At 59.0% G+C, this 27,575-nt stretch overlaps 2 protein-coding genes across 2 annotated transcripts in view; both read left to right on the top strand.

Moving 5' to 3' along the window:
* The first annotated feature begins 3,925 nt into the window (after positions 1 to 3,925).
* TMEM51 (transmembrane protein 51) lies at positions 3,926 to 6,965 on the top strand. The gene is made up of 2 exons (XM_082493691.1): positions 3,926 to 4,297; positions 6,534 to 6,965. The coding sequence occupies exons 1-2, from the start codon at positions 3,957 to 3,959 to the stop codon at positions 6,943 to 6,945; spliced, it is 753 nt and encodes a 250-aa protein (XP_082349817.1). The 5' UTR covers positions 3,926 to 3,956; the 3' UTR covers positions 6,946 to 6,965.
* A 3,674-nt stretch (positions 6,966 to 10,639) lies between these two features.
* The window catches only part of FHAD1 (forkhead associated phosphopeptide binding domain 1), a gene marked incomplete at its 5' end in the record, with an annotated part of 28,790 nt that continues 11,854 nt past the window's right edge, over positions 10,640 to 27,575 (top strand). The window contains 15 exons of the mRNA XM_082493672.1: positions 10,640 to 10,738; positions 10,950 to 11,156; positions 14,502 to 14,772; positions 15,940 to 16,031; positions 17,213 to 17,443; positions 18,817 to 18,940; positions 19,649 to 19,779; positions 21,480 to 21,545; positions 21,941 to 22,045; positions 22,442 to 22,549; positions 23,761 to 23,844; positions 24,231 to 24,383; positions 24,885 to 25,080; positions 26,795 to 26,865; positions 27,175 to 27,312. Coding sequence (XP_082349798.1) covers positions 10,640 to 10,738; positions 10,950 to 11,156; positions 14,502 to 14,772; positions 15,940 to 16,031; positions 17,213 to 17,443; positions 18,817 to 18,940; positions 19,649 to 19,779; positions 21,480 to 21,545; positions 21,941 to 22,045; positions 22,442 to 22,549; positions 23,761 to 23,844; positions 24,231 to 24,383; positions 24,885 to 25,080; positions 26,795 to 26,865; positions 27,175 to 27,312 — 2,076 coding nt within the window. The remainder of the gene's footprint in view (positions 10,739 to 10,949; positions 11,157 to 14,501; positions 14,773 to 15,939; positions 16,032 to 17,212; positions 17,444 to 18,816; positions 18,941 to 19,648; positions 19,780 to 21,479; positions 21,546 to 21,940; positions 22,046 to 22,441; positions 22,550 to 23,760; positions 23,845 to 24,230; positions 24,384 to 24,884; positions 25,081 to 26,794; positions 26,866 to 27,174; positions 27,313 to 27,575) is intronic.

Genomic DNA, 27,575 nt, shown 5'->3' with positions numbered 1-27,575 from the left:
CTAGGCGTGTTGGCGTTGCTGGAGGAAGGGCTTATCCCGAGCCCCTCCCGTGCCGAATTAACGGTGGGGAATGTTCCAAGAGAAGTCTCAAAGCGTCCCTTGGCTTCCTGCGGGAAGCCCGGCCGAGCGCGGAGGGTGGTGTAGGTGTCCCTGGCTTCGCGGCCGCGCCGGTGGAGTTTAATGGTTCGGCGATCCTGGCGTAAATCATTGCCAGCGCAGCGCAGGGCCGCGGGCGTGCGTGGGACGGGGGTGGAGGGGGGGTCCGGCTGCAGGGAAGACCTCGTGCCGTGGGTGGAAGGGAGGAGATGTGGGGATCGAGGGGGGGCGGAGCGCTCGGCACCGCTCACCGCGGGATGGAGCGGTGAGGGTGCCAACGGGAGCCGTGGCGCTGGCGAGCTGGGGGGGCAAGAAGAGAGCAGGGCAGCGTGACGCGGTGTGAGGACGGTGAGTAAGGGTCGGGTGCTTGGGGCTTTGCGCAGGAGGAGAGCGGTCGCGGTGAACAATTCGGGGAGGAATCATGGAGGAAAAATCCCTCCAGGATCATAAAACCAGTGCGACGGCGGAGCAGGGGATGTCAGCGTTGCCGGATCAGGGAGGACGGCGCTGTGCGTGTGTGCTCCGTCCGCTCTGCACGGCCGCGGTAGATGCTGCCTTGGAGATGCGGTGCCGGCCAGAGTGAGAATTTCGGGGCGAGTCGGTGGTTGTTTCTGGCCTTCCCCAACCTTGTGAGTTGCGGCCCCCTTTCGCCGTGCCGATGGGTGTCCGTCTGGGCGGTGCCACCGCTCCAGGGATGCTGCACCCTGGACAGAGATAGCGGCAGTGCCTTCTCTGGCCGCTGACGTCAGGGCACCGGGGCGATGGGTAACGCGGCGATCGGAGCGTGCTCTGGAAAGCCCAAAGAAAAGGGCTAATTCAATGGAGAGACAGACTTGTATGTCAAGTCTCCTGCTTTAATCAGATTTGCCGGGGCTGCGGGGCAGCGCAGCGAGGGATCTGCGTAAAATTTTCGGGCACCGCGATGATGGAGAAGCTTTAAACCCTGACCGCTTCCAGGGGCGAGGTGCCCAAGGGAAGGCAGAGAGATGGGGAACGGGCAGGGAGGTGGAGGCCCGGCGGGTAAATGTCACCCACCAGCCCTACGTGTTCCCTGCGCCCACCACAGGTGCAGCGTAATTTCCCCTCCCCAAACCCATCGGAGCAGTTCGCAAAGGAAACCCTGGCAGGGCGACGTGCCTTTGTGAAACGCCTTGCCAAATAGCACGGGGATGGGAGTTCGGGATAAACAGGTAAGGAAAAAACCCGACGGCTACCCATCTGGCTGCATTTGGAAGACCCAAAATGATGACAGGCTGAGAGAGTTGGGGGTGTTCGGTCTGGAGAAGAGAAGGCTCTGGGGAGACCTCAGAGCCCCTTCCAGTCCCTAAAGGGGCTCCAGGAGAGCTGGGGAGGGACTTTTTACAAGGGTATGGAGTGATAGGATGAGGGGGAATGGCTTCAAACTGGAAGAGATTTAGATTAGATATTGGGAAGAAATTTTTCCCGGTGCGGGCGGTGAGCCCCTGGGGCAGGGTGCCCCGAGAAGCTGTGGCTGCCCCATCCCTGGAGGTGTTCAAGGCCGGGTTGGACGGGGCTGGGAGCAACCTGGGCTGGGGGGAGGTGTCCCTGCCCAGGGCAGGGGGGTGGCACTGGATGATCTTCGAGGTCCCTTCCAACCCTAACCGTTCCATGATAAGGGGGGATGCTGATAAATCAGAGCCTCAGTGATCCTCACCACAGGCTTTGGGCATCACCGGCACGGCCGGGAACGGGAACCACCGCAGCGGAGGGTGAACGAAGGATGAGGACGTATGGTGCAATTGGCCTCGTGTGTGATTCAACGAGCCTGCAAAGGGCAGTGAGTGTGCCGTGAGTTGGCACCATGGTGCTCCCCGGGGCAGAGGGGGCTGTTTGGGGTGTAGACAGTGCTCGGTATAGCCCTGCCCCCCCTCCCCAGCACGCTCAGCGCCCCGCAGGCAGGAGTAGGCAGGGCAGGCAGAGAGCAAAGACTTTGTGTAGGAGGGCAGAGGCCGTCGCGGGGACCGGCAGTGCCAAAGGGCTCAGGTAGGACGTGCCGCCGTGTCGCGATTGCTCTGGGGCTGTCGGTGCGTCCCTTTGGGATGTAGCGTTTGCCGCATCCTCAGCAGCCGCTTGCTGGGACGGAATTAAAGCCGGCGGCAGGTTAGCGGGGTTGGGGATGCTATTCCCGAGGGGCCGACGGTGCAGTGCAGCGGGGCCGGGCACGGCACTGAGCCGTGCCGTGGGGAACAGCGGGCTTGCCCCTGCCTGCCTGCCTGCCTGCCGGCAGCTCCCACCGGGCAGGGCTCGGCACCTCGCGTTTGCCCAATAACCCCGGACGGACCGCGGCAGCGCAGACTGTGCCCTGCCCGGGTCCGCGCCAACACCGACGAGCCCCGTGCAGGGCCGGGGCTGTGTCATCCCTGGATGAACCCTCCCCATCCCGAAGCGGTGCCGGGGCACAGGCGGCGAGCGGGGCTGCGATGGGGATGTCGCTGGACGGATTTCTCCTCCCCTCTCCGGGTTTGTGCGCGTGCCTTTTCCTGCGAGAGGCTGGAGCTGGTCGGTGTTCTGGGAACGCTGGTTTATTCTGGCCCTTGACCCCGCGAACGAGGCTCACGCTCAAGCTAAACAAGCAGATGTGAAGCTGCGGACCATCGGGGCGGACGGCCGCGCTGGAGGGTGAGGGTGTTTATGGAGAAAGCACGCAGCAGCGTATCTGAGGGTCGGCTTCTGGCCGCAAACAAGCGTCGCGAAGCTGGGGAGGAAAGGAGAAAAAAACCCTGGCACGCTTGCGCAGCTGCAGGCTGGTTTTGGCACGCGCGTTGGACTGGGAGGCTGCTGGGGTGGAGATACGGGGCAGCTTTGCCACGGGCACCCGTGTCCTTGGCAAGCGCAGGTCGGGGCGGTGAGCGGGCAGGAGATGCGCCTCCCGCAGGAGTGCGTTTGGAAAGGGAGCACATCTGGTCCTGGTGACTCGGGAAATGCAGATGTTGGGTCGAGGGCGGTAGAAGCGGAGTTCCCAGCCGTGGGTCCGGCTGGTGGGGACCGGCGGCGCTCGGGCAGCCCCGAGGGGGCTGCGGTCACTGGGATGCAGCCAGGGGACTCGCCGCCAGCCCGTGCGGCTCCGGGGTGGGCGAGCGCGGGGCACAAGCGCGGCAAGGGCTCGCTGGCCCGGCAGCGGTTGGGGGAAGCTGCAGGGGTGGCGTGGGCTGGGAGGGACGGCAGTTTTGCTTTCTCTTCTCCGGGCAGGGAGGCGTTGCAGGGCAGGCAGCCAGCGCCGCGAGTGGCCCCGCTCCATGGGGAACGGGGGGAAAAGAGAAGTTGTGCAGCCAGGGATGAGTTTGTGAGCGGGTTTCAGGTTAGTTTGCACTGGCAGCGGCTGTTTGTCGGAGGCAGCGCAGCTCCCTAAAGCGGGGAGCGTTTCTATAAGCACTGAATTTAAGTGTGTTTTTTATTTTTGGTGGCATTTCTTTTGGTGCAGCGAAAGGGTCGCACTCTTAAGGACGGGTAAGCGATGTCCTCAGCACGTGTTAGTGATTCGGATCTTTCCTAGGGTTATTGTAGACGAGAAAGTAGCCAAGGGCTGCGATGAGAGCGGCCGGCAAGCATCCTGCTGCCGACCGCCACGCGATGTCCCGAGGTGCTCTCCGCTCCGAAGGTGCGCTGGAATTAGATTTCCAACATCTGTGGATTCAAATGATGTTACCGTGGCCACCGGAAGAGGACCTGCGTAGCCTTTGCGTCCCGCCCTGCGCTAACCATCGCTTTCCATCTTTTCCCAGAGCTCGCCGCCCGCCTGGGGAGGGGACCGCACGCATGCTAGCAGGAGCGCAGCCCCCCCGCGCCGACCCGTGCTGTAAGGTGGGGGCAGCCCGGCCGGGGGGCCGGCGGCGGCAGCGATGGCCCAGTCTCGGGCCAACGGCTCGCACTACGCCCTGACGGCCATAGGGCTGGGGATGCTCGTCCTCGGCATCATCATGGCCGTCTGGAACCTCGTCCCCGGCTTTGGCCCCGCTGACAAACCCGCCACCCACGCCGGCAACAGCAGCAAGCCCGACCGCGGCACCGGAGGCATTTTGAAGAGCAAGACCTTCTCGGTGGCGTACGTGTTGGTGGGGGCGGGCGTGCTGCTGCTGCTGCTCTCCATCTGCCTGAATATCCGGGACAAGAAGAGGCAAAGCGAAGAGATCACTCGCGTGCAGCACCAGGTGTCTGTAGAGCCCTCGCACCAGGAGGACAGGTGAGCCTTTTTTGGGGGGGGAAAAGAGAGCGGGATCGAGTGCAGGAAGGAATCATGGAATGGTTTGGGTTGGAAGGGACCTTGAAGATCATCCAGTGTCACCCCCCTGCCCTGGGCAGGGACACCTCCCCCCAGCCCAGGTTGCTCCCAGCCCCGTCCAACCCGGCCTTGAACACCTCCAGGGATGGGGCAGCCACAGCTTCTCGGGGCACCCTGCGCCAGGGGCTCACCACCCTCACAGTCAAGAATTTCTTCCTCATATCTCATCTCAATCTCCCCTCTTCCAGTTTAAATCCCTTCCCCTCATCCCATCGCTCCCCTCCCTGACCCAGAGTCCCTCCCCAGCTCTCCTGGAGCCCCTTTAGGCACCGGAAGGGGCTCTGAGGTCTCCCCGGAGCCTTCTCTTCTCCAGACTGAACCCCCCACCTCTCCCGGCCTCTCAACGAAAGGAAGAGCTGTTATTCCTCCTCAAGGAGATGAGGAGCAAGGAGAGGACGGCTGATAGCAGCACGTGCTAGAGGAAAGGCAAGCACGTCTCGTGGTTTAGGGTTCAGATATCCTTTGGAGCTCGGGACGGAATGACTTCAGCTGTATTTGCGGTGCTGTAGGGGAAAAGAAACCTTGTTCGTGTCTAAGCTGGGGTCCCGATGGAACCGTGGCCAAGGCGGCCTTGCTGAGACGTGCCGCTCCTGGCTCGGCCGGTACACGGGCAGCGCGCGGAGCGGGGACGCTGGCGGTGGCGGTTAATGGTTAACGCGGGAGACGGGGCTTGCCGCCGCAAGGCAAGGCGAGGGGCTTCGGAGGGAGAGGAGCAGGAGGCGCGGGGCGTGCTGGCTGGCCGGGCGCAGCCGGAGGTAGGCAGCGCTTGGAAATGGAGTTTCGAGCCGGTGAAAGTCTGCAGGGCTCTGCCGTTTGCTCGGGGAACTCCAACCAGCGGAGCAAAGGCTGCTGCTGCATGGTCTGAGCAAACACAGGGAGCAGGAGAAGCCCTCGGCCGTCCTGGTCCCCGGTGCGGGCTGTGCCTGTGCACGGAGAGGCAGGGGGACATCGGGACAGCGTGGGGTGGGAGGTGGCAGGAGGAGATGCTGGCTCTGCTGGCTGCTGCGGGGGAGAGCGGCCGTGGGAGACTGCAGAGAAGTTACCTCGTGTGGGCACATCCACCCGGAAAACTGCTTTTCCCTATTAGATTCTAAAGGCAAATTCATAATGCGGAAGAAATGCCAAGTATAGGTGTGGGGGTACCTCTGGTGCAGATGGGCACGTATGGCACAGCTGAGTCTCCAGGTGTTGAAACTCCAGGTAGATACCCAACCCGAAAGGCATCCGAAGGGTGAAAATGGGGACTGGCGATGTCCTTTCTGAACGTACGGTGACTGGTTTGCGGAGAAGGGCGAAGGCAGTGTTCTGCTCAGGGGAGAGATTACTGCTGGGCAACCAGTAAAGAGGTTTTGTGGGTGAAGAGAGTGGTGACCAAAGACAGATGTACATCGCAAGGAAATAAAACCGTGTCTGTATATCAGTGGAGCTGTGATCCCCCTGTACTGGGCACTGGCGAGGCCCCACCTCGAGTGCCACGTTCAGTTTTGGGCCCCTCACGACAAGAAGGACATTGAGGTGTTGGAGCGTGTCCGGAGAAGGGCAACGGAGCTGTGAGGGGTCTGGAGCACTACTCTGATGTGGAGTGGCTGAGGGACTTGGGGGTGTTCAGCCTGGAGAAGAGGAGGATGAGGGGAGACCTTATCACCCTCTACAGCGCCCTGAAAGGAGGGTGCAGAGGTGGGGGCTGAGCTCTTCTCCCTGGTGACAAGTGATAGGACGAGAAAAAACAGGTGCAAGTTATGGCAGGAGAGGTTTAGATTGGATTTTAGGAAACGGTTTTCACGGAAAGGGTTATGAAACATGGGAATAGGCTGCCCAGGGAGGGGGTGGATTGGCCATCCCTGGAGGTGTTTAAAAAAAGGGTAGAGGTGGTAGTTGGGGACGTGGCGTAGAAGTGGTTTGGTCGGGTTAATGGTTGGACTTGATGATCTTAAAGGTGCCTTCCAACCTCAACGATTTTGTGATTCTATGATCTGGTCTCCTAAACTGAAAGGAACTGGTATATAATGTAGGCAGGGCAGGTAAGTTGAGAAGGGTTTTTTTTGGAGGAGTTGTTTTATTCTCTCCTGTCCATCCCCTACCTGCAGTGAAGCCGCAATGATGCGCTCCCGATAACCTCAGTTGTTTTCCTCTCTAGTCAAGAAGAGGACGAAGATGCAGCTTCCCAGTACTACGTCCCCAGCTACGAGGAGGTGATGAACACGGGCTACTCGGAGCCCAGAGACTCTGACAGGAGCAACAGGCTCAGCGTCTCCCTGCCCTCCTACGAGTCGTTGACGGGGCTGGAGGACAGCACCCAGCCGCCGGGCGCTGCCGGCGTGGAGCCCGACACGGAGCGGCAGCCCGGCCGGCACAGCTCCCGCCTCAGCAAGCGCCTGAAGCCGCTGAAGGTCCGGAGGATCAAGTCGGAGAAGCTGCACCTGAAGGACATCAGGTTGAACCTCGCGGAGGGGAACAGCACCGCTCCTATCACGATAGAGCCGCTGACCCCGCCACCCAAGTACGAGGAGATCCAGGAGAAGGTGCCAGAGAGCCAGCAGATGACTTAAGAAAGAGGGAATCGGTGATGCTGCTGGGGTTTTATTTGTTAATTTTTTTTTTTTTAAAAAAAAAAAAAGGAACCACACTAAGAGGGGCTCGGTCTGCGGGTGCGGAGGCGGTCAGGGCTCCCTGGAAGCTGCGATGTGGAAGACACGGTGGGTGCGTCGCGCTGTGGCGCGGGGACGCGGGACAGGCTTTCCCCGGGACGGGGTTTGACAAAAGACGGCGGGGAAAGAAATGCGAGCGCCGGTAGGTCTGCCGCCCCGAAGGAAATGAAGGCTGGAAGTATCGAAAGCGTAATTTGTGGTGGTTTGAATAAGGACCACCCAATGTATCTTCTCACCCCCTTGCGCCAGCGGGACTTTCCCAAGCCACCAAACGGATCCCGAACAGGATTTTCCAAGTGGAAAAGGGCACCAACCATTGTTTTAAGTGCCTTTTCTTTCTAAGGGAGACGGCGTTGCCAGAGTAGCACGGCGGCGTTCCCCCGCTCCCATCCGGGGCTGGGCTGGTGGCCCGGGGCCAGCCCCGGCTCCTGCCAAGGTCGATGCTCGCTGGTGGGCAGGAGGCTGGAACGGGCCCCCCCGAGGATGGATTTCTTGCTCCGCTTGCTTTCCCTGTTGGGTTTTGTGCTCTGACGCGAAGGGGACAGTCCGTTGGAGGCAAGTGGGTCCATGGCGGGGGTCGGGAGGTGAGCGCAGCCCTGCCAGGAGGCGCGCGGGGTGAAACGACTGCTGAGCATGCAGCGCGAGCAGACCCGGTCTAAATAAATGTTTTGTACATTGCGTTTATGTGTGTGTGTGTGTGTGCGCACTCGTGCGCGGTTGGCCCTTCCCAAGGTGTGGAAGCCGGAACGGTATGAAATCAGTCGGCTGTTTTAGGGCGATTTCGGCTCCATGGGCATCACAGCCACGCACCACCTCCCGGGCTAACAGCGAAGCAATGGGCGATGAAGTCATCGGCATATTCGGCCATGGGCTCCCTTGAATGGTCGGAATGTTGATGGTGTGGGTAGAGAGCAGCAACTCCCATGAAGTGATAACAGATGTCGGCGCGGCCAATCTGCCCTCTGCCTCTGGGCTGCCGGTACGGATGTGGCTGTGTGGGTACGGCGCCGATACTGGTGTGGTTATGGACTGGTCAGCGGAGGCTGATGTGGCAGTATGGGTGATATAAGGCGTGAGAAGGGCACAGGTGACCTACATGAGGACAAAGGAGAGATGCTGGTACTAATCCATATAACAGTTTATCTTGTTAGATATTATTTCATATCTCAGCTCTTAATATCTGTTGTTGTTATCACAGGAGTTTCACGTTGCTGTGCCCCGAGGCATCATCTCAGATGGGCAAAACGTCATCAAAGAAGGGACTCCCTTATTGAAGAGAAGGAAAAAAAAATATATATGTAGCCCAGAGTTGAGGGATTTGGGGCGGGGGGTGTCCCATGTGGTTCTTGTTGGTGGTGAGGGGTTGGAAAGGTGGCGCAGCTCCCGGGAAGTTGTGCCCCTAAGAGCCTGGCCGCAGGGGGAGCCAGGCATGAAGTCCTCTCTTCCTGGTGAAGAAACACAACTGTAGCAGTTGTCTCGGGAAATCTGGGGAAATATTGGGTTAATGAAGTGAAGCCTCTTGTCTGAGCGGTCGGGAGTGGAAGTTTGATGGAGCGTCTGTAACAGGAAGTCCCGTTTAAAGAGCCAAACTGGTAAGACCAGAATCTCCCTCGCTGTCTCATGTAGGAAAAGAGCTGAAAAAGGTGTCGTAAAGTGCAGTGACTGCAGCGAAACGGGCTGTGCCTCGTGTCGTAATGATGCGAAAGATGCCTGAATGGCTAACGAGCACCTCCGGCTACTCGCATACTTGTCCTTTGAGGGTACGTGGGAAGCAGAGGGAGACGTGGGATGAAGCGCGAGTCCTTCCAAAGCTGTGACCGTCGCTGTCCTAGGAGGGCCGGGCCCCGTGTGAATCTGAGGTGGCCCTATATTGTAAGAGAAGAGATAATCCTGAAGGCGAGGATGATGGAGATGCGTTTCCCAGTTTAGACACGCTGGTAGGCGAGGCGCTTAAGGCTGGCCGTATATTTCGGCGTCTCTGGAAGGCAGCTCATGGTCAACGGCAACTCTCAAGACGTGCAGACCTGGTAGGAACATGACCAAGGAAGCCTGGCGGTCGTTACCGTTAAAAAGCATCGCCGGATCGGGGCTGGAAAACCTCAGCTGCTGTGTTCCAGTGCCAAAGTTCCAGTTCCTTTCCTTGCAAGGAAAGGCAGGGACAAAAACGCCGGCGGGAGGGCCAGCACCGGGCTATGTGCTCTCGGGCTTCCGGAGCGGTGCTCCTTCACGAAATCAGCGGCTTCCACCCCAAAAATGAAGCGGGGATAAAACCTTGCGGGACTTGCTAGCTGTTCTCCTGCAGGGGGTTGTTTTATTTTTGCAGGTACCGGCAGTGCCGAATGGCCACCTTTGTCCCGGGGTTGGCGTTCGGGTCCTGCCAAGCAGCGGAGCAGCCCCGGGAATAGCAGGACACCTTTGTTTGCAGGATATTGGTAGGTGGGCAAGTTATTTTGAGGGCGGAAGCGCTGTGGTTTGGCGGATGTGCATCCAAACTGGTGTGCTGTTGACTTGCCAGCCCGGTGGGGCAACAGCCGCCCTCGTGGCACGCTGTCCGCTCCTGCTGTCTGTGTGCCTCGCAGTCTGGCCGAAGGGTGAACCCGACGTCTCGCAGCCGGGCGACGCGGGAATTTCGGACCCGCGGGAGCAGAACTGTCCCCCAAAAAGCCATCTCGGGGTTCGCTGTTAGCGAAAATGCCAAGTTGAGGCTCGTTTCCAGCTGGCCTGGGCTGCTTGTCAAAAGGATAGTAGTCGGGTAGTGTATGGGACAACACTGGGGTTGTGGGGAACGCTGTGGTTTGGGGCAATATAGGGCTGCCGCGCTTCCCTCCTTCCCAAACCCCCATGGGACGGGTGCTGGAGCTGCGCCCTGTTCACCAATCCCCCCACCTCCAACAGGGCGACGGCACCACAATCGCGTCAGAGAGACGCGCTAACCGAATTCGGAGAGCGGTGCGGGAAAGGCATGGGAACGAGCAGGGTGCAACGGTGTGTTATTTTCCTTTTTTCTGCGGAGAAAAAGGGTGTGGGGCAGCCTGGGCTGAAGGCACGGTGAGGGAGAAGCGTCCTGACGTGTGACAGCGTCCCCATCACCAGGCGGCAACGTTTATCCGCTTGCCCGAGGTTGCACGACCTGTTGGTGCAAAATAAGAAAAACGGGGGCAAAAATGTTTTCCGGCAGCTTGCGTGGCCCCCCCCATCCCTCCCCGGTGAGTTTTTGGCGAGGTGGGGACGTGTTCCTGCGCGTGTCACCCGCTGGCGAGGAGAGCTGTGTTGTGCTGCCGGGCCAGTTGCTTGGGAAAAGGAGAAGAAATAAAGAAACCAAAACAAAGGGAGAAACGCACGCAGGAGGGCAGCGGCGCCGGCGTGCACGGACGGGGTTTCCAGGGCTACTGCGAGGCCGTGGCCGCGCTGCCGGCCATGGCAGAGCCGCCTTTGGGGTGATTTTGTACATTTTCTAGCGCACAAGTTGGTCAAAGACGTTGCGGGCTCGGCTGGGTGTGCGGGTGGGGGGTTGCTCTAAACGAGGGGTGGTGGGGTTTTTTGGGGGTTTTTTTTTTGGTTTTTAATCCAGCTTTGCAGGTGAAGGGGGCGGACGATGCGAGCTTTTCTAAAGAGTTCGGAGGGGTGTTTTGAGCTGAAGCCGCACACCACGACGACCATAGGCAGGCACGAAGGGGCTGACATCGTCCTGCAGGTAGGGGCGAGGGCGCCGACCCCCGTAAATCGGGTGGTGGTGTGGGGGCGGGGAGGAGGATTGCACTGGGGTCCTCTGGGCAGAGCGTAGGGGGTCCCAGGGTGTGCAGCGAGCGGGGAGGGAGGGGAGGGGCGGGCACGGCAAATAAATATCCAAACCTCGCCTGCTTTCTGGCAGGTTGCCCTTCTTGCCTTTTGATAGCCCGTGTCAGTCCGCAGGTGTAGCGGATCATCACGCGGCCCTTGAATTCGCCGCCTGGGACAACAGCTTCGTCCTTCAGGACTTCAACTCCCCCCACGGCACCTTCGTCAACGGCTGCCAGGTCCAAAACGCGGCCGTGAAAGTGAGTCCGGGGGATATCCTGCGCTTCGGCGCAGGGGGAGCGTCTTTCCGGCTGGCGGTGGATGGGGCTGCGCAGGTAAGGAGGGGCGCTGCTGCCCAGGGAAGGGTGGATGGGGCTCCCCAGGGAAGGGTTGGGTGCCTCTGCCCAAGATAGGGTGGATGGGGCTCCCCAGTAAAGGATGGGGTGCTGCTGCCCAGGGAAGGGTGGATGGGGCTCCCCAGTGAAGGATGGGGTGTTGCTGCCCAGGGAAGGATGGATGGGGCTCCCCAGTAAAGGATGGGGTGCTGCTGCCCAGGGAAGGATGGATGGGGCTCCCCAGTAAAGGATGGGGTGCTGCTGCCCAGGGAAGGATGGATGGGGCTCCCCAGTAAAGGATGGGGTGCTGCTGCCCAGGGAAGGATGGATGGGGCTCCCCAGTAAAGGATGGGGTGCTGCTGCCCAGGGAAGGGTGGATGGGGCTCCCCAGGGAAGGGTTGTGTGCTTCTGCCCAAGATAGGGTGGATGGGGCTCCCCAGTAAAGGATGGGGTGCTGCTGCCCAGGGAAGGGTGGATGGGGCTCCCCAGTGAAGGATGGGGTGTTGCTGCCCAGGGAAGGGTGGATGGGGCTCCCCAGTAAAGGATGGGGTGCTGCTGCCCAGGGAAGGGTGGATGGGGCTCCCCAGTAAAGGATGGGGTGCTGCTGCCCAGGGAAGGGTGGATGGGGCTCCCCAGTAAAGGATGTGGTGCTGCTGCCCAGGGAAGGGTGGATGGGGCTCCCCAGTAAAGGATGGGGTGCTGCTGCCCAGGGAAGGGTGGATGGGGCTCCCCAGTAAAGGATGGGGTGCTGCTGCCCAGGGAAGGGTGGATGGGGCTCCCCAGGGAAGGGTTGTGTGCTTCTGCCCAAGATAGGGTGGATGGGGCTCCCCAGTGAAGGATGGGGTGTTGCTGCCCAGGGAAGGGTTGTGTGCTGCTGGCCAAGAAAGGGTGGATGGGGCTCCCCAGCTAAGATGGGGTGCTGCTGCCCAGGGAAAGGTGGGTACTGCTGCCCAGGGAAGGGTGGATGGGGCTCCCCAGTAAAGGATGGGGTGCTGCTGCCCAGGGAAGGGTGGATGGGGCTCCCCAGTAAAGGATGTGGTGCTGCTGCCCAGGGAAGGGTGGATGGGGCTCCCCAGTAAAGGATGGGGTGCTGCTGCCCAGGGAAGGGTGGATGGGGCTCCCCAGTAAAGGATGTGGTGCTGCTGCCCAGGGAAGGGTGGATGGGGCTCCCCAGGGAAGGGTTGTGTGCTTCTGCCCAAGATAGGGTGGATGGGGCTCCCCAGTGAAGGATGGGGTGTTGCTGCCCAGGGAAGGGTTGTGTGCTGCTGCCCAAGAAAGGGTGGATGGGGCTCCCCAGCTAAGATGGGGTGCTGCTGCCCAGGGAAAGGTGGGTACTGCTGCCCAGGGAAGGGTGGATGGGACTCTGCAGTAAAGGATGGGGTGCTGCTGCCCAGGGAAGGGTGGGGAGCAGGAGCAGGCTCCCCGGCTGGTCTGGAGATCCTGGGGAAGTCAGAGGGGGTGGGAAATGAAAAGCTTGAGCTCCCTCTGGTGAAGAAACTGAGGCAATTCAGCGGCAAAAGGAAAAACACGGGACGCGTTTCTCAACAGCGAGTTGGACAGGAGCAAAGGTTGGTCTGGAAAACGTCCTGTTCCTCTAGTAGCGTTTTATGCGTCCTCAAAAGCTACTTCGGAGCTTTTGGAGGAGCATTTTGGATCAACCCTGGAGCAAACTGGAAGGTGATGCCCTGACCGGCACTTTGCTTGGCAGCGGCATCCGTTGCTGGAGAGTCCGTGGTGCTGGGCATGGCACGGCCAGGGCAGCCCAGTTGGCTTTGGAGTGCCAGAGAAGTCTGAAGCAGCTGTAAAGTGGGAAAGAACGTGGTCAAACATAGCGACAGTCTCCTGTGTTTGTTGAAAAAAAAAGTTGTGTAGGGATGTTTTTGGAGGTCATTGAGCTCGTGAGTTATTACACAGTTAAGGATTGATAAGATCTGGTATTATGTTGATTATTTTGGCTCCGGAGGAGTCCTAGAAAATAGAAGCCTAGACAGAAATCTGGGAACATGTGTGTCGCGTGCCTGGTAGCGGGAATCGCAGAGCCTGGTCTCCTAGCAGTGCCCACATACAAATAAAACCATGTTGTAGTGTCGCGGTTTGGGCAGTTCATGCGCCCTGATTCCGGGTTTGGAGGTCTCGGCAAGAACGCTGGCGTAGCAAGCTGACCTGGTGAATCCCTAGTTGTCCAGAAAGCCTTGGCCGAGGGAAATTTGGAAAAAATGGCCAGCTGCACGATGAAGCTGGTTAGGTAAAGTTGGTTTTGGAACTGTCAGCATTGTAATTTCCCAAAGTATGTGTGTAGGATGTAAGGAGAAAGCAGTTTTGCACCGTGATTTAGAGGAAGCCCTGTAGGTGCCTCTTCGTTGCTCGGGGCTCCGTGATCCTTGTTGGGCGGAATAGCTTTGGAGCCCGACGCTGCTGAACACAGTAAATCACCGCAGCACGGCACCCTGTGAAGCGGCAATGGTGTCTCATCCAGGGAGGTCTCTCTCCTTTGCGGTAGTATTAGAGGAACGTGCTGTGAAGAGGAGCATCACCCAGCTGGGAGTGCCATCCCTGCAGTGCTCCAGAGCGCAGGACGAGTGTCCAGAAAAGGATAACTGGATGCTGTGGTGGAATCCAGCCGTGAGCAAGCGCTCAGGGTAGGAACAGAAGCAAAAGGGACGAAGCTCAGATGTGCTCTGGGAGAAGGCAAAAGGTGCTGGAGTAGTGGGGAACATGTCCTGGGGTCTTGGGCTCTCTTTCAGTGAGATGCCAGGAGACCAGCCGGGTGGCGGAGGTCTACATCCAGGCCAGGGCCAAGACTGGCAGATGGTTAGGTCAGCCCTTGTAATTGAGGGCTACGCGTAAGCCAACGTACGAGACCGTAATGGTGGCTGGTCTGTACCGTACCCGAAAGCTCTGCTCCTAAGGAGGACAGCAGATAGTGTCTAATGACATGTCTGACAGGCCCAGCGCGAGGCTGTCAAATGCGATGGGAAGGCGGGAGCGCAAGGAGAGGCTTTGGTTCAGTGTGTTGAACAGGGGAAATGATGGGGTGGGAGCACGTGTGTGTGAGCCAGGGGAGGCTGTTTGATTTGGAGAACGAAATGCAGAATGAGGGTGGTCAAATCTAGAGAGAGAGGGAAGAGCTCGAATAGCAGCAAACCCCCAAAATTTGTTTCAATTTCAGCAAAGCATTTGGGCTCTCTGGTTTAAACCTTACACTTGCGAATGGAAAGGGGAAAGGACCGAAATGCTGCTTCACCTCAGATCGGTGCCTGGGTTTTCTATGACATAACTCACACGCATCATGGGCTAAAAACCTTCTTAAAACGTTGCTGATAATGTGGTCTTTTACCACCGCAGATGTCCTGTCCCCCGGTGAAACGTCTCACAGCATGGACCGGGCAGCTCCAGGTGGTCACGGAGCCCGAACCCTCGACTCGTGCGTCTCCTCCCCACCTCCCCTCGCTGCAGTGGCAGCATCCCTCTGGCTCGCCGGGCGGTGGGGCTCCCGGCATGGCTGCCCACGTGCCCCATCCGCCGCTGCGGAAGCCACCCCGGAGCGCCTGGACTAGGAGCGTGGCCACCGCCGTCTCGCCGGACGCTTTCAGTAGGAGCTCAGTGGTGAGGCCAGGTACTCCCCGATGGTAGACGTGGCGGTTGGTAGCCTGGTCTCCTCTCTGCGCATCGTAGCGTTGGGTGGAGTTGAGCAGAGCAGAGGCAGTGGTGCTACGTGTGGAGAGGTGATGAGTGTCTGCAGCAACTGGGTGCGAGTCTGTGTCCAGCGGAGCCGATTGGGGACCGTGTGTGGTCCTTGGTGGCATTTGGGTCAGTGAAGAAATGGGCTGTGACATACAAAGGGGAACGCCGTTGCCCTCGGAGCTGAGAGTGACATTTCCACTTCCTTTTTCCTGGTGTGTGATCGGGAAGGAAGATGACTAACTGTATCTGCACCGGTGACTCATGCAGCTATTCCCGTCTCATGTTTGAAGTGATATTTTTTTCCTCCTTTGAAGTGCAGTCACTGGCTGCCTTGAGCGCAGGAACTTCAAACTAGGTCCATAGCTGATAAGCCTCTGAAAATAGAGTACGCAGTAGCGGTGGAGCAGAGGCAAGGCTTTGGGGGAATAGTACAGCTGGAGAACGAGACTGTAGCCACGAACATAGCTTGTTCTGCCCTGATACACCAGCTGTTTTTTTTCCTGGTTTGGGGTTGGGTTGTTTGAGCAGTCATAATTCATACAAAGTCAACAGTGAAGAGCCAAAGTACAGCTGGTGCTCCAGAGCGGTGGCGGTGCCATGCAGCACGTGAAGACGTGTGGCAGAACCTGTAAATTATGGTGAAGGTAAAGGGAGGGAAGCGTGTGTGCACGCTCCAGGTCAGCACATACTCATCTGAATTTGGGGAAACAGGGCCCAAAGGATCCAGCTGGGCTAATGGCGGTGAGCAGAGCTCTCCCCACACGGGAAGCCACCAAAGCAGAGCTGCTGCTGTGGGGCTGGGCGATGCGGAGAACTCGGAGGAGCCTTTGTCTGCTGTGTCTGTGCTGCCCTTGAGGCTTCTTTGGTTCCCAGAGGTGTATTATTCCTCTCTGTTGCGCAAAGTCTTTGCGCTGGTGTCTTTTTAGCGCCAAATAGTTTGATTCTCTTCTGGTCATGATCTGACCTCGTGGTCTGCAGAGTAGTTGCTGCCCTAGAGTGGGTTAGAGACAAGTGAGAGGGATGTGGCAAGAGGTGTTATTGCCAACTGCAACCAGTTCATATGCTGACATCTGCTGCTGTGGTATTTGCTTCCTTCCAGTCTCGACCAGCGTCTCAGGGGATGGTGCAAGAAGTGCGGGGGGAGGGTCTTCGCTGGAGACTCACAACACGGATCTCCTCCCACAGGAGAAGGTGATGCTGGGCAAGGCAAGGGATGCCATCCCTGTCCCGCTCCAGGGTACTGTGTCTGACCACGTGTCCCAGCAGGGTGCAAGGACCAACAGGGACTGCTCCCAGAATGGGGACTAGAGAATGGGTGGACAGAGGACGTGGGCGCGGTGGCACATGGGAAGCCAGGGCAAGCAGGTCCATGTGGTCATAGAATCACAGAATGGTTTGGGTTGGAAGGGATCTTACAGATCATCTTGCTCCAACCCACATGCCCTGGGCAGAGACACCTCCCCCCAGCTCAGGTTGCTCCAAGCCCCGTCCAACCTGGCCTTCAACACCTCCAGGGATGGGGCAGCCACAGCTTCTCGGGGCAGCCACAGCTTCTCGGGGCAACCTGCGCCAGGGGCTCACCGCCCGAACAGTCAAGAATTTCTTCCTAGTACCTTACCTAAATCTCCCCTCTTTCAGTTTCAAACCATTCCCCCTCATCCCATGGCTCCCCTCTCTGATCCAGAGTCCCTCCCCAGCCCTCCTGGAGCCCCTTTAGGCACTGGAAGGGGCTCTAAGGTCTCCCCGGAGCCTTCTCTTCTCCAGGCCGAACCCCCCCACCTCTCCCAGCCTCTCCTCCCAGCAGAGGGGCTCCAGCCCTCCCAGCATCTCCGGGGCCTCCTCTGGCCCCGCTCCAACAGCTCCGTGTCCTTCTGCTGTTGGGACCCCCTGAGCTGGAGGCAGCACTGCGGGGGGGTCTCCCCAGAGCACAGCGCAGCAGAGGGGCACAATCCCCCCCTCGCCCTGCTGGCCACGCTTCTTCTGATGCAGGCCGGGGTGCCAGGGGCTCACTGGGCTTCCAGCGCACATTGATGGCTCACGGTGAACTTCTCCTCCGCCAACAGCTCCAGGTCCTTCTCCTTAGGGCTAGTCTCCAGCCATTCGCCTCTCAGCCTGGATTGGTGCTTGGGATTGCCCCGACCCACGTGCAGGACCTTACACTTGGCCTGGTTGAACTTCATGAGGTTGGCAAGGGCCCACCTCTCCAGCCTGACCAGGTCCCTCTGGATGGCATCTCTTCCCTCTGGCGTGTTCACTGCGCCACACAGCTTGGTGTCGTTGGTCCATGGCCATGAGTCTGTGCCCCCTGGAGCAGGTAACCTGGCATCTCCGTAGCTGGAGAGTGACAGATGGCACCCATAATCTGCCCGCAGGGTGAGAAGCTTCTGCGACTGGAGAAGGAAATGGGTCACGTTGTTGGTTTGGAAACGGAATCGAAGCAGAAAGATGCAGTGATAAAAGATCTGCAGGATGAGATTGCAGCGATGGCCAAGACCCTGGCTCAGGCGGCAGCAAGGAACGAGGTAGAGCTGACCCAGAAGCTGCTCACCTTCGACCGGGAGCTGGGAGCCAAGACGGAGGAGATCCGAGCCTTGAGGGAACAGGTAACATGAATGCTTCTGTAGGCACTGAGCAGGGAAAATACCTCTCTGATACAGATGCCTGTTGAGTTTAACACCCAGTTTTTATGAGGAGTAGAGCTGGGAACTAAGGGAACCCAAGGGCATGGGTTTTTTTCCAGTTGTTGTATTTTGCACACATGTTTGCTTCCTGGGCAAGTTTCCCTTAAAGAAGCTGGGACTTAAATGTCCCACGTGTGTGGTAGGGTCTGTAATGCAGCGGTGGGGAGGGAGAGAGAAGCTTCACCAGCCTCTAGAGGGGAGAAAGGCACGCGTGACTGCCGGACCCCTGGGCTGCCCCTCGCCCCTCTTGCCGCGGGAGCGGGCTGCGTGGTTGGGTTTGCATGGGGAACACCCGTCCCGAAGGCAGCGCAGCCCCTTGGTGGCTGGAGAGAGGGCTGATAGTTGTCGTGTCCAGGGATACGTGAATGGCACACACCCGTGTGTGATGAAACCTCGGGAAATATCCTGGGGAGACGGTGACGGAATTCTCAGGAGTGTCTCCAGCATGACGAAAGGGTCGATCCGAGGTGTTGGTCCAATGCGAGGCATGCGGATCGGCAGCTGAGCATCTTTGCCAGCCCATCCCGGCCCCATCCTGCCCTCCCGTCTAATCCTGGGGGAGAAGGAGGTGGTGAAAGGCTTTGTGCCCGTCCTGCCTGTCTCTTGTGATGAGGAGCTTTTGATGAGCAGGTTCCTGGTGGAGAATAGGCGATATAATGTCGGGGTGCTGTCAGCATCGCTGCTGTCACGGCGCTGAGAGGAGACGATGCAAGGTGGCTGTCTTCCCAGCGGCTTTCCTTTCTCTGACAAAAGCCTCTTCCACCTGTGGGTTCGCTCTTCTATACCCTCCAGTAATTGCTCCCTGAAACTGGGCGTTAGAGCAGTGGGAAGCGGAGTTGTGCTGTCGGTGCGGCGCTTGATGTGCCGGAGTGGATAGCACAGGGTATTCCCCACCCCCATTTCCAGCAGGGACAGTAAAAACTGTCTTTGCGGCAGAAATGGGAACAGGAGTTATTAATGGCTTCATGTTTGTGAGTAATAACTGTGCGTGTTCCCGGAGAGGGCAATAGATCTGCCCTCTACCGCCTTAGCAGTGTCACCCAGCCCCAGCCACGGGTTCCCGGCGTGGGAGGCTTCTCCGTGCCCTTTTTAGTAGGATTTGAGAGTGAATGGGCAAAATGAATCAAAGATCACAGTACGCAACGCAGCGACTGCGGAGAGTTAGTCAAAGATGCTAAGGAGTAACCCCGTCGTAGCGTGACCTGGAGGCGCGAGATTTCCCTCTCCGAAGGGGGCTGTAAATAAGGTGAGAATTGATCCGGCGAGGCGTACGCGGGTGAATCTGTGTGTTGCAGATCAGCAGCCTGCAGAAAGGCTCGAGCCAGGTTTTCAGCCATTCCCTCTACGAAAGAGACCTGGAGATCGGAAGGCTGCGGAAAGAGAGCGAGAAGTTGAAGAGGGAACACGCGTTGGCCGCAGGTGGTGTATCTCTGGAGCGCCGCGCAGGGGCACGAAGCAGTTTGGGGCCACCTCGTGATAAGGAGTGAGCGCTGGGAAACCTGTCCAGGTTGTAGCGGCTCATCGAAATCCTCCTACCACTGTTTCTGCATCCCAAAGCTCTGCGGGAGTTGCAGGAGGTGTCTGACCTGACGAGTGCCCCTGGAGTGAGGGACAACGTGGGGACGGAAGGCAGGGAGTGACGGGATGGAGAATTTTGGGAGGTGGGAAAGGCTCAAATGCTGCCGGCAGAGCTCGGTCCACCACGGGCCACCAGCCTTTTCCCATGGCCTTTATCCCCGTGGTTCCAGGCATGAGGAATGTCATGTGTACACAAAATATTGGCTGTCATAACGTGTGCAGGGCAGCCAAACGGTTCAGCTGCATTGCGTTGGCCGAGATAAAGGAGCAGTATTGGTGCTTGGCGGGGAGGGAGGCGTCAGGGCCGGGGATCCGACATGGTAAGGCAGCAAAAACCGATCCGTAAGAGCCGCTCGTCTTCTGGGGAGCACGGGCTGCGAGGCCCCGAGGAACTCGTTAGCGATGCCGTCAGGGAGCGATGTCCAGCCAAAGGCTGAATCAGCCTGCTGAGCCCGACGGCTGTCAGAGAGGGAGGATGGCCGCTCAGCGGCTGGAGGGTTCTCGCAGGGGTGAGACCTGGTGGCCTCTCACCGGAGGTGTTTTTGGCAGGTCTGGTGGCGAGCCTGCGAAGGGAGGTTGTCGGCAAGGAGCAGCAAATGCAGCAACTCCGGCAAGACGTGGAAAAAGCGAAGAAGGAAAGCCGAGAAAAGGACAACCAGCTAGCAGTGGTGTCTGCCAAGGTTAACGTCCCTAACGAGGGGCTCAGTAATTTGCAGCCTCACGTATGGAGTAACGTGGGAAAGTGGGATGAGAAGGGCCACGCTTCTGCCTTTTAAGGAGTTGTCGGTGTGGCTGTTTGTTGGGGCCATTGTAACCAGAGGGTCCTGGTTGGGAGGCGCGGAGCCGTTCTGCGGGGATGCAGCGGGGACGGGGCTGCGGGGGTGTCTAGGTGCCGTGCCGTGCCCTGCCCGTGGAGCGGTGTCGCCTTCCCTGGCTGAATCCCCCTCCGTGTTCCGCATGCCCTGGATGGCTGCGGGCACAGTAGCTGTTTGTACGCACGAAACACTCGTGCCAAGATTTGAGGAGCCATGGAAACCCCGTCTTAGAATCATGGATTAGTTTAGGTTGGAAGGGACCTCTAAAAGCCATCTATTCCGAACCCCCAACACAAGCAGGAACATCTTCAACCAGATCAGGTTGCTCAGAGCCCCGTCCAACTTGACCTTGAACGTCTCCAGGGACGGGGCATCCACCACCTCTCTGGGCGACCTGTGCCAGTGCTGCCTCACCTCTCTCATCGCAATAAATGCCTTATATTTAGTCGAAATCTCCCCTCGTTGGGTTTAAAGCCATTACCCCTTGTCCTGTTGCAACAAGCCCCGCTGACAAGGTTGTCCCCATCTTCCTTATATGACTCTCTAAGTCTTCACGTGGCTCCCTGCAGCCCAGCCGGGTTTTTCCCGTAAGGAGAGCGGTTTGGGCAGCACACGCCGTTTCTCTGTGCTGGTAACTCCCCCCTCCACTGGCAGAGCTGCAGCAGCTGCATAATAAGCATAGAACAGGCACTGAGTTTTGGCCGGCTGATAAGTCGGCAGTCCTCCAGGAGATTTCAAGGATTCGCTGTGAATTTAAATTAGTGGAAAAGATGCGTGGGGCCTGTGGGGTGCAGGCAGAGGTCACCGCACTGGGCAGCCTGTACCGGGCCCGAGCATCCTCCCCGAGCAGCTCTCTGGAGAGAGGGATGGTGCGGATCAGCCCTTGAACCGGTGGAAAAGGGGAGATGTATGAGCGCTGGAGCCGCTGCGTGCGGGAGGGGGACTAGGTGTCCCGGGTGGGTGCCTGGTGGCACTTGGTGGCCCACGGCGCTGGTGTCGAGGCGGAGGACACGTCCCAGAGCATCCCTCTGTGGTTTTCTCCGCTCCGTGGATGCAGGCAGACCCGGGGGGAGGCAGGAGCTGGTGCACGCGGGAGAGGTACCGGGATGCTCGGGGCAGGCAGGAGGGGGTCGGGCTCTGAAACCCCGGGACTTTGAAATGCAGAACGGAAAGGCGCAGTCTGATGCAGTGATGAGTAACCTGGAAGCGTTACCATCCTGGTCAGGTTACCCTGGAGGGTTTTAAAAGGCATTTGTTTCCTTTGGTCCTTTCCCCCCATCCCTGTTATGCTTTTCTGAGGCCAGAGGAATCTCTCTTTGTTGGGTGCTCCCTCCAGATGTTTGTCCATCTATCAGCCCAGCAGTGCTTTAGTAAGGGCATGTCCAGGTGCAGAAACCCTCGTGCTCTCAGTGATGCGATGGCCCCGTCGTGGCGCTCCGCCACCCGTTAGGGATCTGAGCACGTAGCTGGGTTAGCGCTGAGGTACGCGGTGACATTTGCTGCAGAAATGATGGTATCTGCCCACCCTGATGAATTTTTTTTTCCTTGGTTGCCATTCATTCTAGTGCTCTAGAATTAAAGAGGAAACGAAGCACGAACTTGAAGAACGAGAAGCACTTGCGTGCCGAAATGTGAGTTTCAAGTCACGTGGGGTGAGGGAGCACAGGGGAGAGCAGCGACTGCAGGAATGCAGCGCGGAGAGAATAATTAACTGGACACATTAAGGGAATCGGTTTGAATCCGGGTCCTGGAATAGAAGGCGCCTGACGTACATAGGGAACTGGAGAAATGTAGTCCTGTAAAAATTCTAACAGTACAGTGCAATGCAGGAGAATGCTGTCAGACAAAAGAATGAAAATTTACTTCGAAGCCAATGTAACCCCAGTAAATATAGGTTAGAATAAAACGCTGAGGCTAATGATAGGGGATAGACTGGGAAAACGTATTGCTTATCGGTGAGAGTGCTCCAGAGAGGGAACGCGCAGCTCCTGCAGTGAGACCCCGCGCTGTGCCGGGACTCTTGCAGCGCATCCTGGAGCTGGAGCGCGACCTGGAGGGGCTGCGGGGGGAAGCCCAGAAGTATTGCGCCGAGCAGGAGAGCATCCGAAACCAGCTGGCCGAGAAAGCCAAGGTAAGCGGCCAGCTGTGGGACGCGCGGCGGGGACAGGCACGGTGGGGTACGGTGGGTGGCGGAGGCGTGGGGTGAGGGGTGGTAAGAGACATGCAGGCAGAGGGTCCAGATGTGCTGAGCTCTGCCGCAGAGCCTGGGGTGGAGAAGAAGGGACTGTCCGATGCAAGCGGCATGGTAGAGAGTCAAGGACGGATGGTGGTCCAGGGACCAAACCCGGGCAAAGAGCGGCATAAAGGGTCCGATGGTGCCAACCCCACTCTGCAAAACGATAGCCTGCTGCTATTTCAAAGCCGTCTTAGGGGTGGTTGGATGTGAATAGCGTGTGGTTGGGATAAAAGTGCTGATGGCATGATTTTCGGGTATGGCTTTGACATGCAAATGCTCTGGTCGTTGCAGGCGGAGGAGGAGCTGAAAGCAGCCTGTGCCAGGCAAGCGCTGCAGCTGCAGGAGATGGGGCGCAGGGAGCGCCTGCGGAGAGCCGAGGTGGGGCGGGCCAAGGAGCAGGTAGGGAGGTGGGAGCATCCACGGGGCGGGCAGAGTTGGAAGGGACCGTGAAGATCAGCCAGTTCCATCCTGCAGTCGGGGCCGGAGGCACCGAACCCTGGCACGGGGCTTAACTTGTCGTCGGGTGCAGTGTATCAGGATTTGTGTAGGCATCATAGAAGATGCAGTGACTTTAATAGGGTACAGAAATGCACTAAACGCTCTGTAGTCGCCGTGGTGCTGTCCGGGCTCCATGCAAACCCTCCTCCGTGCCCAGGTAATGCCGCTGCAGGCGGCTTTGGCAGAACAACAGCCCTTTGCAGAACGACACGTTGGTAGATCAGCAGGATGAAGGCGTGTTTTGCACAAGAAGGTCGCGCCTCCCTCCCCCCCTCCCCCCCTGCATCGCGGAGTTTTGTTAGCGTGAAGTTGTCGGGAACCCCAGTGAGAGGCAGAAAAAGCTGTGAGCTGTTAGATGACATGTCTCGAAAAGAGCCCCATTTGTGTTGTGCAGAGCGGTGGCAAAGGGCGACCGCAAACTTTTAAGGGCAGATGGAGGCTCTTTGGGTGTGCCACGTAGGTCAGCACAGGCAGAGCCGCGTGTGGCAGCCCTGGGAGGAGGCAGCATCAGGTGTGATACAGAAGCGTAAGGCACTAACCTCGTTGGGAACCTCTTCTCCTGTGGAGAGGCTGGGGGCGGCATCCCCGGCGCTCCCCAGCCTGCTCGGGCTGTTTGCAGGAGGGAATAGGAGTAATCCGTGGGAAATCTCCGCTGGAGCATGGGATGGAGCACCTGTCTGGCCCGGGCGGTCGGTGCTTGGCCATGGGTACCAGCCCTCCGCCATCGTAATCCTCCTGCAGCGGTAGAAGGGCAGCAGATGGTCAGGAGTGACATCGTCCTGGGGAGCCGACGGCCTCCCCTGCGCATGGTGCTGGTGACGGCACCGTCCACCTCGTAGGCAACGCAAGGGATGGGATTCACTGCTGGGGTGCGAGCCGTCAGGGTCCACGGAGGGGTGTCGGGGAACCCTGGTGAAGTGTCACGGTGAAGAAGGTGCGTGAGGTGAAGCGATGTGCTGAGGGGAGGGCAGGACCGTGCATGGGGCCTCAACGCCGGAGATGGTGGGTACCGGGACACCCTTTGTGTCAATGTGAGCAGGGTTGGGTAGAGCAGACAATGTCGATATAAATTCTCAGTGACTTTTGTTGTCCCGCATCGCTCTGTGTTGTAGCTGGAGTCCTTCAAAACCCGAGTGCTGCAAGTCTGTTCTCCAGCGGCAGCGGGAGTTGCGGGGACGGTTGTGACGGAGCAGCAGGTGAGTTGGGCTACCAGCGCATGGAGATGCTCGGTGCCTCCAAAGCCCAAATTGGCTCGAGTCGGCCACTGCAGAATGGCTGTGGCACCTGTTGCATGCACAGTAGTGCCGGTAGCAGCCAAGCTTCTCCAGATGGTAAGCCGTACAGCAGCTACCCCAGGTTGACGACACTGCTGCATAATATGAAGGAGACACGATCCTTTTTGTCCCTCAAAGCTTGGATGGAGCCAGTGGGCCACAACAGGGAGAAGCCCAGGAGTCTGACGTGGCTTGCAGCTTGCAGCGACGCTCAGTCATTGCTCGCTGAGACAATCCGTCGTTCCTCAGCAGGAAAATGGTGTTAATAGAGTGCCTTATTCTCCTCTTCCTTCGCATGCCTTTGCCAGGTGATAGAGAAGGTCCGGCAGATCTTGGGAGAAAGCCAACAAAGTCATGAGAGAGAGAAGCGGCTACAGGAGGAATTAAGCTCTCGGCTCTCGAAGGAGAAGAAGGTGTCCAAAAATGTCGAGCTGTTCAAGAAATCCCTGCATGCGCTCCAGGTCAGTCCTTAAAATACTGATGACCAACTGGCAGCCAGGAGATGAGCGGCGCAAGGCATTTTTTTGGCCTGAGGACAGGTCAAAAGATACAGTTGGGCACCCGCAGTAGCAGCGCGCAGTTCTCCAGATGTGCCGAGAGGCGAGCGTAGCCCCCAGAAGTGTGGGTTGGAAAGAAACGGGAGGTGTCGCAGAAGCAGATCCTCCCCTGGGCCTGCCAGGAGCCCTTCCCCCCAAAGACACAAACCCAAGAAGTGTCGTAGCGAAGCGTTCACGGGGTCGTAACTGGGAGGAGATGGCAGCTGGGGCTAACTGGTGCAGAGGATGAACCGTTGCTCGAGGGGTGGGCATGGCCGCAGCCTACTGTAGCCTACTGCACCGCTCTGAGGTGCTGGGGGAGCAGATACATCTCTGGGCTTTCTCAGAGATGCCACGTTACGTGCCAGGTCCCAGAGGCCTGCGAAGTGTGGAGGGTAGCTCGTTCACTGGTTGTGTCATCTCCAGGCTTGCCTGAGGAGCTCCTGCAGCAGCGAGAGCCTGCGAGAGGAGCTGGGGCGGCTGGAGGCGGCGTCCCTGGACCCCTCAGTCTCGGCCGTCACGGCGGCGGTGGTGGAAATGGCACGTGTTCCCCTGTCCTGGCTGGAGGGTGTGGAGCGGCTCCTGGCCAGCGCGGGGATGGACCCGCACACCTCCGGCAAAGGTCCGTGTCCCGCTGGGTGTCCGGGGGAACTCGCCTGCTCCAGGTGGGATGTCCTAGCTGGCCAGCCGCAGAGGAGAAAGCGCAGTGTGAGCCACCCCGTGGGGATGCTGCAAATATCGGGCAGTTTGGGCAACTAAGGAAGCTGTGGGCAGAAAACACGAGGAGGGGAGGGGGTGACAGGAGGGAGCAAGGTGGGCATGTCACAGCACCAGCCTTCCCCAGGCCAACCGCAGCCGGCAAGGTGCGAGGGGTCCTTACTGCGGGACCGGTGTCTGGGAGTGTTTCCAAGCGCGATGAAGGTCGAGGTGCTGATGGGACGCGAGCAGTACTCTGTATCGCGGCGGGGGTCCCTCCCGGCACCCCCGGTGCAGCGAGCCGTGATGGCAGGCAGGGAGCTGGTGACTTTGCTGGTTGTCTTTATCCCATCACGCTCAGGGATCGAGGCTGTCTCCCGGCGTCGGTGGGCTCGGGCAGTGTGTGTGCTCTTAATCCGTGCCCCCGCGACACCGGCCACTCCGTGTAGTCAGTGCCACACGTAGGACTCTGCGGGTTTCGTCTGTGGGATGCGATGTCTGTGTGTGCTGGACCTGATCTACTGACATAGCGGTGATTCAGTCAAAGTGGGTTGTGCCTCGGCGGCACATAGGGAATGTTTCTTGTCCACGCTTGTGGCCGTGGTGCTGTCTGTGATCTGAGCCCCGTGCTTTGAGGTAGCAAAGCCCTTTGTCTTTGCGTTTCCTCCGCAACCCCTGCCGTGGAGCGGCAGAGGAGTTGTGGCGTGGAGGTCGCCGGAAACACGGTTTGATGAAGGGTGCGTGGAGAGCGAAGCGCAGGTGTGTGTGTCAGAGCATCGCGTGTTGTGGAGTGTCGCTGCAGAGGAGTAGTCGCTGTCACAGCAGCGTAGGAGGGGGAGCGTCGCTCTCCCGGCAGCGTTGAGCATTGCACAGGGGTGCAGGATGCGCCGGGTGCTGCGGCGTCGGCAAGGGCGCAGGAGGAGCTGCCGGGCTGCCGCGGTTAGCGGAGTGGTATTTATAGCACCAGGAACATCGTGCAGCAGCGAGCCGTCCTCGGCTCTTGGCGAAGTGTCGGGCTTAGAGAAGACAGGGTGACACAGCGAAAAGGGTGACAGTGTGCGACAAGGCAAGCAGGTCTCCTGGTGGGAACGGGCAGCTGGGCTGTGTGCGCAGGCAGGCGATGCCTCAGCAAGAGCAGCCATCTCCCAGGGGTGGGAACGTGCCGTGGTTCCAGCGAGCACGGAGAGGAAGCCCTTAGGAGCCTTTCCGAGGGGATCTCGGAGCCTGAATCTGGGAGCCAGAGGCTAGTGAGGGTCTCCAGGCTAGGGAGGGTCAGCGGGAGTGAGGCAGGACCGTTGCCCGTGGGTCTCTCCTTCCCCGATGACCAACACCATCCCATCCACTGCCCCAGCCTGGGAGGACAACCCACATCGAGAGTGTTTTCTGGGTATGCCAACTCGCGTGGGGGGATGACAGCGTGGGAAGATGGCGTCGGTCCCTTCTCCTCCCTGCTGCCTGTGGAGGAACGTGGACCCCCACCATCGGGCGAAGGGGGTGAGGGCCGGGGATGAAGGTCAGCAGTGGCCAAAGCGAGCTTGGCAAGGAGGCATGTGGCGTCGCCAGGCCTCAGAGGGTGCTGCAGGTGGTCTACGTGGGCTGTGCGAGCAGCACGTACAGCGGGACGCCGTTGGTTTTTGCAGGGCTGTTGGCTGCTCTCGGGACATTGGTGGAAGGCAGTCGGGAAACCGCGCAGAGGAATGAGATGTTACAGGTGTGGAACTGGGGCTGTATGTAAACCGAGGTCACTGGGGACCTTTCTACCGGTGAACGCGGCGGCAGTCCTAGGTGGAGCCGGGGTGGGACCCGGACTGGGAATGAACTGCAGCAGAGGGGTCCGCAGTCATCGCAGGGCAACGGGGAAGATGGAACGCGCTCTCAGCGTGTCGGTGGCCGTATCCCGAACGCGGTGAGGGTGGAGGGGGTATCTTTGGGGTGAAGTGTTTGTACCCAGGGTGATTATGTCTTGCCTTGTTGCTAACACAGTTCCTTTTACTCCTGGGTGTCTGCTGTCTCCCCGTAGGCCCAATTAGAGAGGGTCCGGGAGGCGCAGGTGGCTCTGCTGCAGGAGCACGGGAAGGAGCTGGAAGAGAAACACGAGCGAGACCTACAGATAAAAATCCAGCAAGTGATGTTGGAAAAGGACAAGGAGAGCAAAGAGGTATGGCAGCACGGTTGTTTTTATAGGGAGAGGAGTGTTAGGCAGGAAAAATGGGGCCCTGTAATAGCGATGTCCAGTGAGAGGCAGAAGTCTGTAGCCCCGAAATGGCGAGGAGCGTGGTCACAGCAACCTGGATATCAGCTGTCCCTCTGGTATTGACGAGGGTGAATGGGACTCCCCAAATTAACCATGGTGGAACCGGGAAGCACCTGGGTAACGCTGGGATGCAGTGCTGCGGGTCGATGCCGGGGAGAAAGCTGTAA

Source organism: Vanellus vanellus (assembly GCF_965231255.1).
Source record: "Vanellus vanellus genome assembly, chromosome: 20".
Lineage (NCBI taxonomy): Eukaryota > Metazoa > Chordata > Aves > Charadriiformes > Charadriidae > Vanellus > Vanellus vanellus.
The sequence above is the reverse complement of the archived record's forward strand: the minus strand, read 5'-3'. Positions and strand labels throughout refer to the sequence as shown.

Coding starts and splice junctions, on each gene's coding strand:
- TMEM51 (XM_082493691.1), top strand. CDS start 3,957: ATGGCCCAGTCTCGGGCCAACGGCTCGCACTACGCCCTGACGGCCATA. Junction 4,298..6,533: donor CCCTCGCACCAGGAGGACAG/GTGAGCCTTTTT, acceptor TTTCCTCTCTAG/TCAAGAAGAGGACGAAGATG.